At 42.0% G+C, this 17325-nt stretch overlaps 1 protein-coding gene across 2 annotated transcripts in view; it reads right to left on the reverse strand.

Moving 5' to 3' along the window:
* LOC146640198 (serine/threonine-protein kinase BRSK2-like) overlaps positions 1-17325 on the reverse strand; it is a 145383-nt gene that overhangs the window by 12118 nt on the left and 115940 nt on the right. The window contains exons 12-17 of one of the 2 annotated variants that reach the window (XM_085358444.1): positions 15796-15946; positions 11638-11697; positions 5596-5656; positions 1954-2611; positions 1393-1441; positions 304-427 (exon numbers count right to left, since the gene is read on the reverse strand). In XM_085358444.1, the coding sequence (XP_085214570.1) occupies positions 304-427; positions 1393-1441; positions 1954-2611; positions 5596-5656; positions 11638-11697; positions 15796-15946 (1103 nt within the window). Of the gene's footprint in view, positions 1-303; positions 428-1392; positions 1442-1953; positions 2612-5595; positions 5657-11637; positions 11698-15795; positions 15950-17325 lie in introns of both variants that reach the window. The other variant, XM_085358435.1, reaches the window with a different exon arrangement.

Genomic DNA, 17325 nt, shown 5'->3' on the forward strand with positions numbered 1-17325 from the left:
GTCTTTATTTTTTCTCTGATATCTGAGAATAAGACTTCAGAGACATCAACAAAGTTCAGATGTGGGAGGAAAAAAGGCAGATTGAGGTCAAACTGATGTGAACATGCTCTGTCGGGTCTTCCAGTCTGCTGTGTTGTAGCAATGACTTCTTGTATTAAGGAAGAAAGCTACAACAATAGAACAGTTATTTATCAGATCAGCCTCCATTGTAGCATAGATCATTCAAATCGGGCATAATGTAATCAATAATGAAATGTTACAGGATTAGAAGAACCGAAGAGAGGAGTAAGGAGGGAGACTTACAGAAAGGAAGGCGTGCACAATGTCGGCCTTTATGGAGCTAAGAGGTTTGTCTTTGATGACTATGAAGATCTGCTCCTCCTTCTCCAGATTGATGAAGTTTCCAAACCATGACTTCTTAGCCAGTCTGCAGAAAAGATTCAAAGTTTGGTTCCAGCGTTACAAAGCACACTCAGTATACCCAGGTTATATTTTATTAACAACTAACAACTAGCTAAGAAAAGAGGTGGGATTGTAACAATTACAAAGAAACCCAAACAAATGAGACCGATACCTGACTAATAATTGTAACAGACAGCTCCATCAGCTCCATCACCACTGCTAACTAACGTAGAGTTGTGCAGATGATTACTTTACCTAATTTTAAATTGTTATTATGCTTTTGAAAGATTTGTACTGAAGCATTTTCCCAAAACACAGACCTGATGGGACACACGCGTTTCTCTGTGACTGAGGAGATACTTTCACAGCAAACATGCTTTTCTAGGAAGTGGACAGCTGCACACTCACGCAGCTTGGCTGGTTATTAATCATGGTATAACTGCACAGAATGAGCACATTACTGAGTTCCTTGATAAAATCCCTAATAAAAAAGGGCAATGTCTTACATGCTTATCAATGACTCAGCTAATTAATTAAAAAATAGTTTTCTCCAGCGAAGAAGGCCGAGTGTTTGACTGGGGTAAGATTTGGTTTTGGAGTTTAAAATAACTTGTAGCTGGTGTCGTCTGACTTATGATAACCGTCATTAGCCTGCCTGCTAACAGGGACAAACTGCTAACTGCTAAATAATAAACTACCTAACAACAGGGAGCCTGTTCCTGTGTTTTCTCTGTATTGTTGCAGGATCGTTACCTTACACTATAATACTGTGATTTGGTGTTATATGAATAACATCGAATTGACCTGAAATGAAAAAACGCAGTTCGCTTGCTAACTTAAAATGCTATCACATGGATAAGTCTACCATTCAGATTCCCAATATGCTAAAATAATGTAGCTGCTGCAGGTTCACATTTGAAACACTTGTGCTGCTATTAAATAAACATAATGGACAGGTGAGGTATTCATGTTTGCTGCTGTGGTACTCACTCTGGCGAGGAGTCTGGGGTGAGACTGGACATATCCTCCTGGGTGGGAACTGTGGACACAAACAGAGGCTAAATGTTAGATTCGGCTCTATAACTTATGGAAACGGCACTTGGGGAGATACTTCTGTGTCTTGTTTTTAGCACTACTAAGCAGATATCATCAGTGTAAACGAGTACTGGGCCTCATCATGACTTAATTCGGTTTGTCTGGAGGGGGGTTGGTTCAGCAGCATCAAAGCAGCTGTAAGAAAACTACCCAAACTAATGAAAAAATTAGGGAATTTTGTAAATTTTCCACTTTCTGTAATGAGGCCGTTATCTTCTTTATGACATGGCCTCAGGATGCAGATTCTCACGGTTAGGCTGGCGTCAGGTTAACTGCAGGTAAACGCAGTCATTAAGAGATTATTTGTCCTTGTTATTCCCCTGAGCGATAAGGATGGATTGCATAAACACACTCTGCTGAGTAGATTATCACATGGATAAGAGTAAGAAATTCAATCTGATTAAGCCAAATCATGAGGTTTCATTTCCTGGGCCCTACCTGTCTCCTCCACCATACCTTGCATTTTCCTGCGGTGGAAGCGTGGTGAGCCGAGGAAGCTGTTCTTGATGGAGTTGAGGCGCGTCCTCCAGGGCATGCCACCCATGGAAGGGCTGGGCGGTGGTGTCGGGCTGGGCGTGCCAGCCGGGCTGTCCTTGGGCGTGTGCACTGGGGTGCCTTTGGGGGTTGGGAGAGGGCTCCCTCTGGGGGAGGGGTGGGGAGTCACCTGCGTGATGGGGACAGATTTGGCGTTGTGGTCAGGGTGGAGGTGGTAGCGGCGGAGTGGGGACATCGGAGGCACCGGGGAGAGAGGGATAGAAAGCTTGGGGGGAACGGTAAGGGGAGGGTGGCGCCTCACCCGGGGGCTGTTGGGGATGCAAGGGGCCAGAGGCTGGCTCGGGGTGGAGGGCTCAGATTTAGGGGTGGTGGCAGTCTGGTCCGTGTTAGGGAGTGGGTTGGACCTGGTGGTTTGCAGGGGCTTCTCAGATACTTTGGGCTTAGCAGGGAGGGTCTGTGTGCGGGGGTGCATGATGGGCGAGCCCATCTTTGGCTGGTAGGAGTTAAGTGTACGGGGCCCCACCCCATTAAGGCGGACCTCGGGGGAGTGGGTGGGGCTGCAGTTGGGGGACTGGCATAGGTCTGGAGATTGGGGTGGGATAAAAAACCGCCGGATGGGCTGCGATTGTCATGCACCGTCACAGATGACAGCAGGGTCAGCCAATAAAAAAAGCCAGAGGAACACCACGGCCCAATGAAGGTTCATTCCCATTCAACAAAAATAAAAATAAGCAAACACCAGGAAATAAAAAAGGAGTGTGGCAGATGGTTGAGAAGTGGAGCAGGCAGGAAGTGGTGAGAGTGCAAGAAAGAAAGAAAGACAGAACATGCGATTAGCAGAGTGATTAAGCCAATCACGAGGCAGCAGTGGAGCATTCATGATGCATTAACAGAAGGGATGCACCGAGATCAACGTGGTCACTTTGTCCACATTCTCATACTGTGTCGCTTCTGCAGTGTTACAACATACACAATATCACAGTCTAGCTTTGTTCTCCAAGGTTCACCTGGACTCATTACTTTAGTGCATTATAACCATGTAAATCACTGTTTACACGGAGAATAAAGCATCGTACGCTTTATCTATCCTACATATGAGCTAGCAGCGTGTCCACCTCTTTAAAAGCTAAACCCCTCTGTGGTCACTGTGGTCTGTGGTCACACTGAACACGCCGGAATGTTGCAGCAAATCTCCAGAATGTGGAGAAAGCAACAACTTTTAACTGAAAAGATGAAGGTTTGGAGTTTATTTAAATGTTTTGGCCTCTTAATATCAGGGCCAACCATCAGCTGCACTTCCTGAAACTAAGGCTTTCACCTGACAGAATTCCACTACTGTGAGATACATCGGTGCATCCCTAATTACCAGCAAGTGACCCAGCATGAAAGCTAACCGATTTAGCTTCACCCTCCACCTGGGAAAGCAGCCAGAGTGCATGCCCAGTGCTGACGCACAATACTGTGGGATGAATGAGCAGATCACTGATAAGACAGGTCAGAGCAGTGAGAATCCACAGCTGAACAAACTGCAGCAGCACAGCAGACCTCAGCAAATCAAAAACAGCGAGGCTGCAGAGCCTGTGGTGAGCTGTCAGCCCGTTCTTGGAATAGCATGTGTATAAAGTAATACAGTCATGTCTGTGTAAGAGTTTAACACTGAGAGTTCTGCAGTTCTGATTCAGTATTTTCTTATTACCGAAAAAAGAAATGCATCAGAAGACTCAACAGCTACTCATTGATTCTTATCAGTAATTAAAACAGTAACCTTTTTAGGAAGTTTCAAAAGCATCCTCTCTTCAGCATGTATGAAACAGACTGAGCAAATAAACTCAGGTGGGTCTGTTGAACGAATCAGCATCACTTATAGGAAGAGGAGCTGAAGATTACAATCTATCTCCTCTTTAGTTCGCTGTGTCACACATCACAATGTGCGGCTCACAAGGACAAAACATAAAACTTCAGCACGTCCTCACAGGATAGAAAATGTTACGATACCCAGCCTGTGCTCTTTCTGAGCGTTAGTTAGTAAAAATGAATGACTTTAAGGAAACAGCAAAGCAGCACCTGGAGGCTGTGAACTGATTCACACACTTCTCCTCCCTGCTTTGACTCTGCAGCAGGGTTTTCTCAGAGACTGACAGACGTGTTCTTCCACTAATTTGCCACGTCATTAGAATCTCTTCTTCATGGATATTAATCGCCAGATCTCAGTTTGGTCTGCGCTCATAGATGGATCTGGTCCCGCTTCATCTAAAGCTCTGTGTGACGTACAGCGCAGCACACACTGGGTTCAAATGATCCTAAATCAGATCGGCCTGCTGTGAATAACAACGAGAATAAAAAGAATAAGAACAAGAAGGCCTTTATTTATTTCACAGCTGCAGAGCAGTTAGATGACGATATAGATAAAAAAGGGGCATCTTTTATTTTCCACAGATGACCAACTGACTATGATTTGTTTTTCAGTAATTTGGTGGAAACTGTTTTAGTTAGTAAGCGACATCATCATCAACCCAACAAATAGCATCTGTTAAATGTCTTATTACGTTTCCCCTGACGATTTCACCATTCACTTTTTAAACATAAGTTATTACAGTGAATTATACACGTGTTAGTTTGTTTCCAAATATTTGGTTTTAGCCAATATTTAGAGTTTATTCAGAAGAAGAAGTGGTTCATTGGAAAGAAAGGACAAAATGCAAAAAGTATTTGATTGTTTGGTGACCAGCCGGAACCCAAACACACAAAAAAATTTAAATTCAATCAACAGGCAAACACTAATTTATCCTCGTAGCGATGAGGTCGCTGGCGTATTCTAGTGGCTCATTAGGAAAACTGAGCGTTTATGACATATGACTGAAAAAACATTTCATTTACTACAATGGAAGACTCGATAGATACTTTTTAAAACATTTTTCCCTGAAAACTCAAATTATTAAGCTATTAAACTTCGATCAGTTACATAAATTAATTGACTATTTACCGCAGCTGTACTGTTATTTCACCAGAGGACTCGTTTTTTATGGTTAGTGATTTGTTTTGTCGTTACAGTGAGCACTTTGTGGGGATTTTTATGACAGATACTCTAATATCATATGTGCAGAACTTGAAATTTACTCGAGTTCCTCCAGCTAATGTTAGCTGAAGCCCACACTGACCAGCTGTTAGAAAATTACTGACATGTTTTTTCCTTCTGCTTTGACTTTTTCAATAAAACTAAACGAAGTCTTATGAATCTTCAGCAGGCTACAATGAGAGAACTACAAATGGCTCTCAGATGGACTTTGTTAGTTGTATATAGTCAGCTTTGGCCTTTTCATGCTTTAGTTAGTTTAACATTTCCAGATTGGCTTCACTGCAGAGTTCTTCTTTCTTCACCTGCCCGGACATGATGTACAACTCACTCGTTTCCCTCATTTAGGCTGTGCTGTACGTCAAACAGGCTTATGATGAAGTCCACAATGTGAGCTGCTGATGGGAGGCAATGGGAGGGAAATGTGAACAAGTATGTGTGTATGAGCGGAACAATATGCCAGCAGAGCCAGTCAGCCAGCAAGGTGCTTGTGGGGAACCAATCACTTCATGGAAGGGACGTATACTTACCCTGGGACTGCTGAGAGGACTGGTGGACAGACCAGAGGACGCTCCACTGATTGACCGTGACCTACACACACACACAAGGTAAAATCAATATTCACAAAGTGGACAGTATGCATGATGCACAATACCACAATGTACAAAGCAGCACACACACACACACACACACACACACACACACACACACACACACACACACACTTGTTTTCATATCTTGGTGAGGACATCTCATTGACATAATGCTTTCCCTTGCTGCTTACCCTGAGCCTAAACCTAACCATAACCTAACTGTAACCCTGACACTAAAGCCACATTTTGAGCCTCAAAAATGTCTTCAAACTCGTGGGGACGGCACTTTGTCCCCATAAGTGACTGTTGGTCCCCACAAGTGCCAATTTTCTGTCCTCACAGCGATGCCTAAACATGTACACACACTTCATCCAAAGGAGCTGAACCTTTCTGTGTAGCTCTTCCTTTTTTCCCTTCTACAAATACATTTTATTGTCTCCGTCCTGCTGAAACCTTTCCTCTTATCAACATCTGTAAGCTCTCCAAACCAAACTTCTTGAGCTGCCCTCGTGGGGCACTGAACTAAAAATGCATTTGTCAGCGAGGCTGTTTCCCCCCCAGGTCACAGTCACAATAAGCACCATTAAGCTAGCATGCTTTTTTTACAGCTGGCATGAGTTCTGGACCTCAGCAAGTTTCTTTTTTCTTTTTGAAAATGTTTAAATCATTCATTGTTTCATCCAGACAACATTCATCTTCCACATTTCTATATACTCAGCTTCCCCTGAGCTGGTCTGTTCCAAAGTGCAGCCTTTTCTCCTGATCATTGGAGTTAAGGTGCTATCTTTAATATAATATATTCCTATAATATAGCCCTGATGGAAATGTGGGCTATGGTGGAAATCCATCCATCTTCTTCCGCTTATCCAAAATATCCTGACCAAGTAATTTTTTTGTGGTTTTTTGGACTTTTCTGCTCCATTCTCATGATTTCTATCCACAGACTTCACTGACTGCTCTCCTCCCGTCTTTGGGTTGCTCTTTTTCTATTTGATTTAGTGCAATGACCATTACAGATATGGTAGTAAGAGGCTGCTAACCTGGCCGTAAATGGTTAGTTACAGGGGAAGTGGTTAGTGGAGATTTTCACTTCCATTGATTCTGAAGGATCTTAGCTTTTGTGTGGCTAATACAACTAGAGGGGAAAGTTATGGTGTGACAGGACAACTTAAGGCTTCAGTAATTCATGTCCTTAACCAAAGTTCAGATAGTTCAAAGCAGCTCAGTCAGTGTTACAACACACACACACACACACACACACACACACACACACCGAACCAGAGAGCTACTGCAAAATTCATTACCATGGTTTCTCTTTTCTGCTTTTTATGAGTGTTTCCATTTTTCATTTACGTGTCATTAACTTTTCACCCCCCCTTCTCGCTTTTGCCCGTACGCCACTTTCACCATTCAGACCTGCTGACGTCTTTGAAGACTTTGGGATTTAATTGCCCATAGACGATTTGGCTTTGTTGCCAGTGAAAAATGAAAACACTACATCATAATTAAAAATGCTTGAAGACACAGACAGACTGATAGAAACACAGGCACACACACAAAAATAAGAAAATAACTAAATAAAATTCTCATAAAGGAGAAATGACATTGCCAACTGCAAATTAGATTTTGAAGATGCGCTGTCATCACACGAGGCAGTATTTGGAGCTCACAGCTATGACGCTGCCCCGTCATAATGAAGAAACCATGGTTTCTTCATTATTATTACTATTTTCATTATAACCATAATATTATAACCACGGTGGCACGGTGGTTAGCACTGTTGCCGCACAGCAAGAAGGTCCTGAGTTCAATTCCACCATCAGGCCGGAGTCTTTCTGTGTGGAGTTTGCATGTTCTCCCCGTGTTTGCGTGGGTTCCCTCCGGGTACTCCGGCTTCCTCCCACCGTCCAAAGACATGCAACTTGTGGGGATAGGTTAATTGGATAATCCAAATTGCCACTATGTGTGAATGTGCGAATGAATGTGAGTGCAAATGGTTGTCTGTCCCTGTGTGTTGGCCCTGCGACAGACTGGCGACCTGTCCAGGGTGTACCCCGCCTCTCGCCCTATGACAGCTGGGATAGGCTCCAGCGCCCCCCGCGACCCTGAAAAAGGATAAGCGGAAGCGAATGGATGGATAATATTATAATAATAATATTATTTAAATAATATAATAATAATATTTACATAATATTTAAAATGCCGATGTTGAAATGTTCTCTCTTTGGCTGCTTTAGCGTCTCTACAGCGATGCAGCTGAAGAAACTTCTAAAACAAATATTAGCAAGTTGTTAGAAATCAATTAGCTTCTTCTGCTTGTGTAAAGCTTTTATAAACAGTATTTTTACATCTGAACTCAACATTCTACTTTAATTGAATTCAGCTGTGAGTGAAATAAAACATCTGCCTAACTGCTGCTGTGCTACTTGATTCATCATCCAGATTTTTTTGTCTTTTTGAAATAGAAAACTACATTAATCTTGTTTTTTTAATGACATGATGAATTAGTCTGACTTAAACATGCTGATGATTTACGTATTTAAGAAGTACAGACGAACATCAAACACCTGATGGTGAGCCTGTGTTAATAAAACCACTTCTAATCTTTCAATTGAAGCAGCTATCATTAATTTAAATATATAGACGCACCTCGTTAAATGTGATCACTGCTTATGTTTCCTACCAGTGAACTGCAACTAAAAACTGATATTATTTCCAAATGAATTAAACAAAGGTCTCTCTCAGAGTCTCATTTTAAAATGCCTAACTTAACAGCATTACAGAGTATATTTAAAGCCTGCTAGCCCAACTATGGGTCGTTTCACACTTTCTGACAGGCCTCATCTTTGCATCTAATCGGAGCCACTGAACTGTGCCTCTCGCCTGTTTGTGCCGTCAGTACCTTTTAGGCTATTTTTTAATGAAAACACCTGACAAACAATGACTTACTAAATGGTACAGATCATCGACGATGTTTGTTTTGGTGAGTGAAATTATATCAATTTGAACTAATTAGCAGATGTGTGTGTCTGTGCACTGCACCAGTGCTCTTTCTGAATGCAGTTTGCTACCTAAGCTTCTTAGAATTACTTGATCGTTTTATCCAAATATGGCGCTTCTGGTTATGCAAAGAAATATACCAGCAGCTAACATTTATAGTTTTAAAGAGTTTTAAAGAAATGATGAAATCACAGTTCATTCATGATGTTTGTTTTTCAACCCAAAAACTGGACCATCAAAGTTATTTAAAATAACCGAAGAGCAAAAACAAATAAATAATTGGAGTTAAGAAATCATTACGTGAGAAGTTGGAAGCATCAAACCTAACTTTTTGAAAATCTGCTAATTGTATCAACTACCTCATGATTTTAAAAGCTCTTTGTTTTCCATTATTGTCTGTAGCCCCGCTGTGATACAGTCCCACAGAGTATAATACTGCAGAATCATACATATTCTATCTGCTCTGCGTCCTCATGCTAAGGAAGCACGCGCTGATGTTACGTTAAATCATGGCGACGGGACTCTCCCGCCAGGGAGAGGAGCTCTTTTGTAACACGCAATTCATCAACGGTGGCGCCCATCCAGGACAAACCCAGGACGCTAACGCTAGCTCATCTCTGAAACGGGAAAATGGATTCCTGGTTTGTTGCTGGTGATGTTTGTTCGTGGGCACAACAAGCTTCATTTTATGGATATTCCCAGTTAGATGACGAGCAAGATAAAAAGCTGTTCAGTGGGACTGTGAACCTCATTTTCATCTCGTGTTTATGCTCCATCTGCATTCAAAGCAATTAATTTATGCTAATCTCCATTAAGGCCACAAATCCATAGACAAACTTGTGTTCAGCCGCACAGGGAGGATCCACAAATCATTATACACAACCCTCCCCATGCATCATTGGAAAAACACACTGGCAAAGTGCAAAAAAGTTTGTTTGTTTGCCAGTACTTCCTCCACACACACACACACACACACACGATATGGAGTGAAGATGTTAGGAGGGGAGGAGGCGTTGTTAGACACGGAGGCAGGAAGTTGACCTAAAAATTGTGTTTGCCTCTCAGCGGCTGAGGAAGCAACACCAAAGAGGAAGGGCGTGCAAAACTCATCGTGTGCCATTTTTCAGATTTCAGCGTGAACAGAATACTCTGCTCACACTGATATAGGCTTCTGATAACAGCGTGACCATTTTACATCATGCTACTTGGATCCAAATACTGTTTAGATCCAATACTATCTGACACAATACACCTGAGTTTCCATTTGTATCCACTTTGTCTTATTATGCACTGATGGACACCAGGGCCTTTTGTAGTCTGTCCCTACAATTCTAACATTAGGGCTGTTCGATATAACGATATATATCGGATGACGATATAAAAACATCTATCGTTTCATTTTACGCTATCGTTTGTTTCGTGGTGTCGCAAAATAAACTGTTTACGGCAATATTTTTTCATGGTTTTGATGGTCACTGTAGTGGCTATATTCATTTCTTAAAGTTCTCTCTTTCTCTTATATTTAATATAACCACACTACGGACGGACAAGCGCCTGTTTTTATGCGTTGTCGTTAGCAACAACGACGGTAACAGCATCGCGTGTCCGCTTGTTTATGTTCCACATAAACCTTTCACAATAAAGCTCAAGATCCTGTTGAGACTTTTCAAAATAAACTGAATCACGTGAAAGAGCAGATTATTTACGGATGAAGTAAAAAAGAGCCGCCAGGTGCTAAAAAATAAACCTTAGACTCAAACGTTAGAACAGGCTTTTCCCCGCAGCACGCCGTGGAATAAATACAAAGAAAATGGCGGCCGTTACAACTTATGTCTAAAAATGTATCGTTTCATGCATCGGTTAAAACACTGGACTCCAGCTACATGACGCCCAGCTGGAAACACTTCACACAAGACGAGATTCACAGAATTGACAGAAAATGTTACATTTTTGTGATTTATATCGTTATCGGACGATAGAATTCTTATATCGGGATATGAGGTTTTGGTCATATCGCACAGCCCTATCTAACATCATGTAAAAGTTGTTGTTGTCCAGGCACTCTTCACACAGACGGATTCATTTACAGTAAATAAGGGGCACCTACAGTGGCCCTAAAATGAAAAGTCAGAACATATAAGAAGAAAGCTGAAAACTGACTACAGCATTTAGACAAAAACAGAAAAGGTAAACGTGATCCACCAAAATGATTTTAGACTTATTCACCAGGATTGTAATGGAAATATTTGTAACCTGTTTTTTGAAGTAGGGTTGCATTTACCCAAACATAAAATTGATTTTTATTTATTAAAATATGAGGAAAATATGTTGTCAAAGGCAGTAACACCGAGTCACTGCCTTACCTTTATTTGGACCAATGCATTTATAAGTGATGTCACTCTCCGGAGACCCAAACTCATTACATAAATATCATTCTTCAAAATCTTCAGTTTTCTGTTCCTTCAGTTCAAAGGTAGTAAAAAACGGAGCCAACGACGGTGCTGAGAGAAATGATGCTCGCCTGTCTCCAGAGATTTCAATCCACTAATAACAAAATAAGACTTTCTCCATCTTTGTCCAGAAAATAAAATATTATTGACATTAGCTGTTAAAAATGTTGATTGTGTTTCTTTTTGGGGATGTTTTTGTTTTTCTTAATGTCGTATTTATATTGAGCGTCTGAAGTGATTTGTTAGTAAAGAGAATATCTTGTTGTGGCGTTGCTTTGGTCACAATGTGGGTTTTTTAGATGATCAATTAATGCAAAAATGATGCAAAAGCAATGACAAATATTTGAGTGGCCACAGACAGATTTTCATAACAAAAGGTAAATAAACTTTTTCTATGAGGAACCACATGCTACATCTAAAAGTGAAAGACAAAGGTGTGACGAACTTTCGCAAGCAATAAGAAAAACCAAAGAGATGAGTGGGAAGAAAATAACACAGACAACAACACAGAAACTCAGAAATCCAATACCTTTCCTCCTTGCTGCAGTTAGCGTTTGTGATATCCAAGCTCTTACTGAAAACAGATTTGCTAAAAAGGGGGCAGAAAAGAAAAATCAAGAGATAGACAGAAAGGCAGTCAAGCAAGGGAAAACCTAATGTGCAACATGCGAGCCTGTTAAAAAATAAATCTTGAAACTAATTTATTACTGTGAAACTAAAACAAAACAAGACAAAAATTACCAAGAACCCAAGAACTAAAAAACCTCAAATACATGCAGAGATCGAGAACTAAGGAGTCAAAAATTAAGAGGAGACACACATTCATGGATCATGCTGGAGTCAGTGGGACATTCAACACACTCCCTTACCGTAAACAATCAGTTTCTGTATTTTTGCACCTCTGAAACATTTTTACAAGCTGTAATGTTCAGCTTTATTGTCTGAATCATCCTCAGAAATAGGAGAACGCAGCCAGACGCGCGGGCTTTCTGGCTGTTAAAGCTGCTGAAGTGTAACAAATCAGACAGCACCTGCTGAGTGCAGCTCATCACGAGCAGAGCAGCGTACAACAATTTGTATGAAAACTCCAGCATAGCATATGTCAGCATTTAGAATATGGTTTTTGAACAAGAAAAATATATACTGCAAATGTACAATTTGCTTTATATGAAGAGAAACAGTTTTTCATGTTCTGACAACAAGAACACAGCAGACCAGGTGATCTCAAAGCTCACGCAGGCTGCACTATTGTGGTTGCCAACATTCGCCATCCCGGTGTCCTGTCATCTTCCTCACCTGCGACGGAGGCAACGGGCACGTCTGCATTATCGCAGTTTAATCCAGAATGCATGAGAGACGTGCTTGTGAAACAACACTGCAATCTTTTGCTGTTTCCCTCTGAAAGGTCCAGTGACGTCAACGCCGGCCCGGGTTCTGCCTTCTGTGTGGAACATGTCCCATTGAACTTGCTCTGAAAAGGACCTGGGTAGAGGCACAGCGGCCCAAGGCCCTAGAGAAGAGCCTTGTCACCTCTCTTTTTCTCCTCACATCTCTTCTGCAATGATATAACAGCCGCGCCGAAGAGTCCTTGAGGGGCGACAGGGGTGTCGAGGAGCTCCTCTTTTTTCTTAGTCAGCAGGTTGGTGAGCCCGAGCCAGAGTGTCGGCTCCTGGATAATCATGAGACCCATGGCTCTCCCAGCAGCCTGTACAGCTACCTTGTGGAGGTGGAGGACGTGGTGAGTTATGACGCAGTTTTCTTCCCACACTGTGGTATCTGATTTAGCTGTCATGTCCTTTTCTAGCTTGGCTTGGTAAGCCATTAGCATAGAGGCGGCGTTGTGGGCTCTTACCCACAGACCTGCTGCCTTTTAGCACTTTATTTGTAAGGCTAGACTGGAAGCGGTCTGTCTTGGAGAGGAGGGATGGGGTGATGAGGACATAGATGTCTTCAGGTGAAGATGGCTCAATATTAACAGTTCCACTTGTGGCATTTGACTCCATCCTCTCACAAACCAGAAGGGAGCTCCCCACGATGGGGTGTTTTTCGCTGTATGTCTTTTCTTTCCCCATCACTTATATCTCATCAAGTAGCTCTGGGGAAACGGGCAACACATGCTTTCCCGTCTTTTTTGCCTTTGGATATTTCTCACCATCAAAACGAGATTTTACAACCTCGCTTTGCACGCCGTGCCACGGGATGTTGAGCCTAGCAGCTGTGCGCTTGCACACGTCCTGCATGTCCAGGGGAGACGGCAGTGCAGATTTTTCTACCTCACCGGTAGCCGAGGGCTTTTCAACCAAGCTGATGCTAGCCAAGGAGTTGGACTCTTCCTCCTCATCGTCAGACTGCAGGAGCTCCGTGTCACCTGACTCATCTCTGTCCTCGTTAGCATCTCCAATCCAGGGTGACTCAAGCATGGGGGAAAAATTCACATATTCCATGTGTCTCCAGTGACGGGAAAGCAGTGACGATGGGGTGAGGGTCTGCATCTGCCCAGCTCGGGCTTGGTGTTGCGGCCAAATCATTGGGCATTTAAATTTCTCCTTGCGCCACAGCAGCCTCACACAGCAAAGGGTCGCCACCCGACAGGTTAGCCTGGTGAGCTAGCCTGTGGCGGAGTAGTTTGTGTGTGAAAGCCGCGCGTTGGATACAGTTGTGTATGGATGTCATGGTAGCTTGTGCATGCGATAAGCAAAGGCATGCCGCACACACGGGGTGTGTATCCCAGGCAGAAATCTACTTGCTGCAAGGACAAAGTTTTGCAACTTTGTTGTCAGTCATAGCCATGGTTAGCTAGAGAGTTGTGAATGTTAGCGAGCTCTACAACTCACTAAAGTCCAGAGAATATTGCTATTCTTCAGCTAGCATGGGGTGAAAAGTACTTTTCTACAGGTATTGCTACCTAATGTGAGAAACCGTTAGCGCCGAAGGGTATTGCTACCTGATGATAAAGCTAGTGGTACCTTTATTAGCAAAGTGTTGCTACTTTGCTTTGGGAAAAGATTGCTACCTCCCGGGGTGAAAGTATTGCTACTTGACACCAACATTAGCCACAGGACAGTATTGCTACTCCTTGTATGCTAGCACCCAATAGCACAGGTGTCTTTCCACTCTTCTGTTAAAAACGAGAAGAAGCAGTGAGCAGATACCAATCCAGCGCCCGGGAGCAGTGTGCAGAGACGGTAACTTGCTCAAGGGTACCTCAAGGTAGCAGTTTGGTGGATTTGAACCCCCGACCTTCCGGTCATGGGGCAAACACTCTACCTACTGAGCTATCCCACTGTCTGGGCATCACGTAGCTGGCATAAAGGCATTTGAGCTTCTGATAAGGTCACACAAGAGACATTCCCATAATGAGACAGGAAACGAATGCTATGAAAGAGAACCACAAAGATCTTCAGCTCCTTCTACTTAACCTCTTCTATGACACCATAAATTACTCAAAACACATCCAGAGCATATATTGAATTAAATGTGTTAGCTTGCTCTCTTTTAAATACACAGATAATATAAAAAACACATACAGCCACCACAGTGTCAACCATTGGCTACAGAAGTCCATCAGGCCAATAAATTGATGCTCCATCAATCGTTTCTACTGCATCTGAATATAAAGTAAGTAATTTAATGTGGTAGATTGATGAAAGCTTGTTTTCACACATAAACCCCCGACAACGACAATACAGTTTGGACATCGTCTGCCGTTTCCTGCAGCATGGGATTGATCCTCAGCTGCATTTTCACTCCTACTCTGGTTTTGGTGAGGGAGCTGCAGAGCCAGGACTGATGAAGACCGCTCACTCGCATTAGATCAGATAATAAGTTAATAAGATATTTTTTATATATATATGTTTTTAGAAGATTTAGAACATTTGTCTCATACTAATACCTCACTCCTCTAGTAAACAACATGCTGTTGCTTCAGCTCGTCATGTAGGGTTTCACATTATCATCTATTTTTTTCTGTTTGTCATACAGTATATGTGTGTACACCCATGTCCATACAAGGTTATTAGGAAGCAGGAAACACATGGATTACAATCTCCTCCATTATTTTGTCACAGCTCGACTACAAAAACATCCACAGATTTCGTGCACGCCCGCTTGCTAAATGGATTTCAGTTCACAGCTTCTCAAACCGGGATGCTTCTTGTCCTGCATGCTCCATGCACACTTTACCCACACCACGCACAAACCTGAGAGACCGGTCCATGCATTTCAACATCTGTGATGAATTTCCGCCAGAGCTAAGAGTGCACCGTTAGTCTCAGGCAGATCTAAACCCAGAGATTACATCAAGCCTTCTGTGATGTGTATTGTATGTCTGACACCACCAGAGAAAGAATAATGCATCATGTATTTAACCACAGTTCACTGAAGCATGGAAGGACTTACAGCTGTTTGAGAGACTTCCCAGTAAACCTGACAGAGCTCAGTGAAACGAAAGATTGAAGTAAAGTCGTACTGAGGGCAAACAGTACACGTGTGAAATTAATATTTTTAAAAGACCAGTCCAATTTTGATAAAGTGCTGTAAACTGTGATTAAATGCATTATTTATCATAACTGATAATCAATTCAAAACTCATCAATGACACTTTAAACAACAGCAAACAGCCTTGATTGACCTGGAGAAACATGTTTGTCCATGCACACGAGCACACGTGCCAATCTCGGTCTTTTACCTCTGTCCGTGTGTGGCCATGTCGATGGCTCGCCGCACCGGTACAGGAGACCCTCCCTCTGTGACGCTCAGCACCTCCATGGACTTTCTCTCCGGCCTCCGCTTGCCGTGACGGCTCAGCATGGGGGAGTCTACACGCTTCCTGGGAGGGTCTGCTGAGCGGGCCCAGGGTGAGCCGAGATGAGAAGGAAAAAGACAAAGGCAAAAACATTAAAAGTGATCATTAAAAAACAAAAAACAGTCAGAAGAATATAAAAATAACACGTTATTCTATATTTATCAAATGGTAGAATCTCATAAAGCTGATATAAAACAGTAAATTAAAGGTGAAATACTAACTGAAAGGTTCAGTTTATCAGAACACTTCAGCCCCCTAAGCTATTCATTATGCTCTTTTTATCCCTCTACATGTAACCTAGGACACCACTTTAAAGGAGCAGAGTAGAAAACAAAATGCGTTCCTGTATTTGGACAAGCATACCAAATTTTGTCATTTGACATACATTTAGTCAGGATTTTCCACTTACTTTTTTCTGTGGAAGGAAGACGCTCATGGATAAAGAAGATAGCAAACAAACACAAAATACCTTTTCTTGGTATCGCAGCTATTATCAGTTTCACATTAAAAAGCTAATCAGTATGTCAAAACATGACTGTATTAGCATATATTTAGCTTTAATTTGGTAAATTAGCTTTTTCCTAAATGGCTAACATTAGCTAAATTTTACTTCAACACATTAAAATACTGATGACACTCCCTGGCAGATCGTTACAAGGAGAAACCCTTTGAATACAAGCATGCTGATCCACACAGGTGTACACACAGGTGTTCACAGACACAATCTACACCTTTCTTGGCTGCTACCTCAAAGCACATTGTGCACTGTCAATCTTGCGTACTGCACAATAACATGTAATATTTAGTATTTACTGTTATCTACTGTTATCTAGTTTATTGTGATGGTGTTGTTTTTATTATGTTGCTCTTTGTTGTTTGTTTTCTCTTCTGGTTTTTTATCTTCATACAGGTGATCCAGGTGTTTTGATTGTTTTTCTTGTCTCCCCCCCCCCCCCTTTCTCACCATCTCTCCTCGCCTCTATTTTTCTTTCTCTCCCTCTCTTTCTTTCATTCTTTCTCCCTGTCCTATCCCCCAGTCATGTCTGTCCCGTCTGTAACAACCAAAAATCAAATAAAATAAATACATAATTATAATAAAGGTCAATCAAATGGACCAATATGGCAAGGCCATGATGATCCACTTGGTAAAGTAAATCCGCTTGGCATCTTTCTTGGCCTTCAGACAACAATTCTGACGGCTAAAGATCCAAACGGGACAGGCAAAAAAAAAATGTGTGTGTATGTATGTCATTTCCAAAAACGTATTTTTAAACTAGTAGTAACAACAAAAATTGATGAAAAAAGGTTCTACATGTAGTACACAAAGACTGTGTAGCTTTGTTAGCTAGCTCACTCTGCACTCTTCCACAAAAAGATAGCTAACCACAGAGCTATACTCATAAAAAGAGTGTA

The sequence above is a fragment of the Diplotaxodon limnothrissa genome, linkage group LG1, assembly GCF_057381915.1.
Source record: "Diplotaxodon limnothrissa isolate DT_005_m linkage group LG1, D_limnothrissa_male_GT1.1, whole genome shotgun sequence".
NCBI lineage: Eukaryota > Metazoa > Chordata > Actinopteri > Cichliformes > Cichlidae > Diplotaxodon > Diplotaxodon limnothrissa.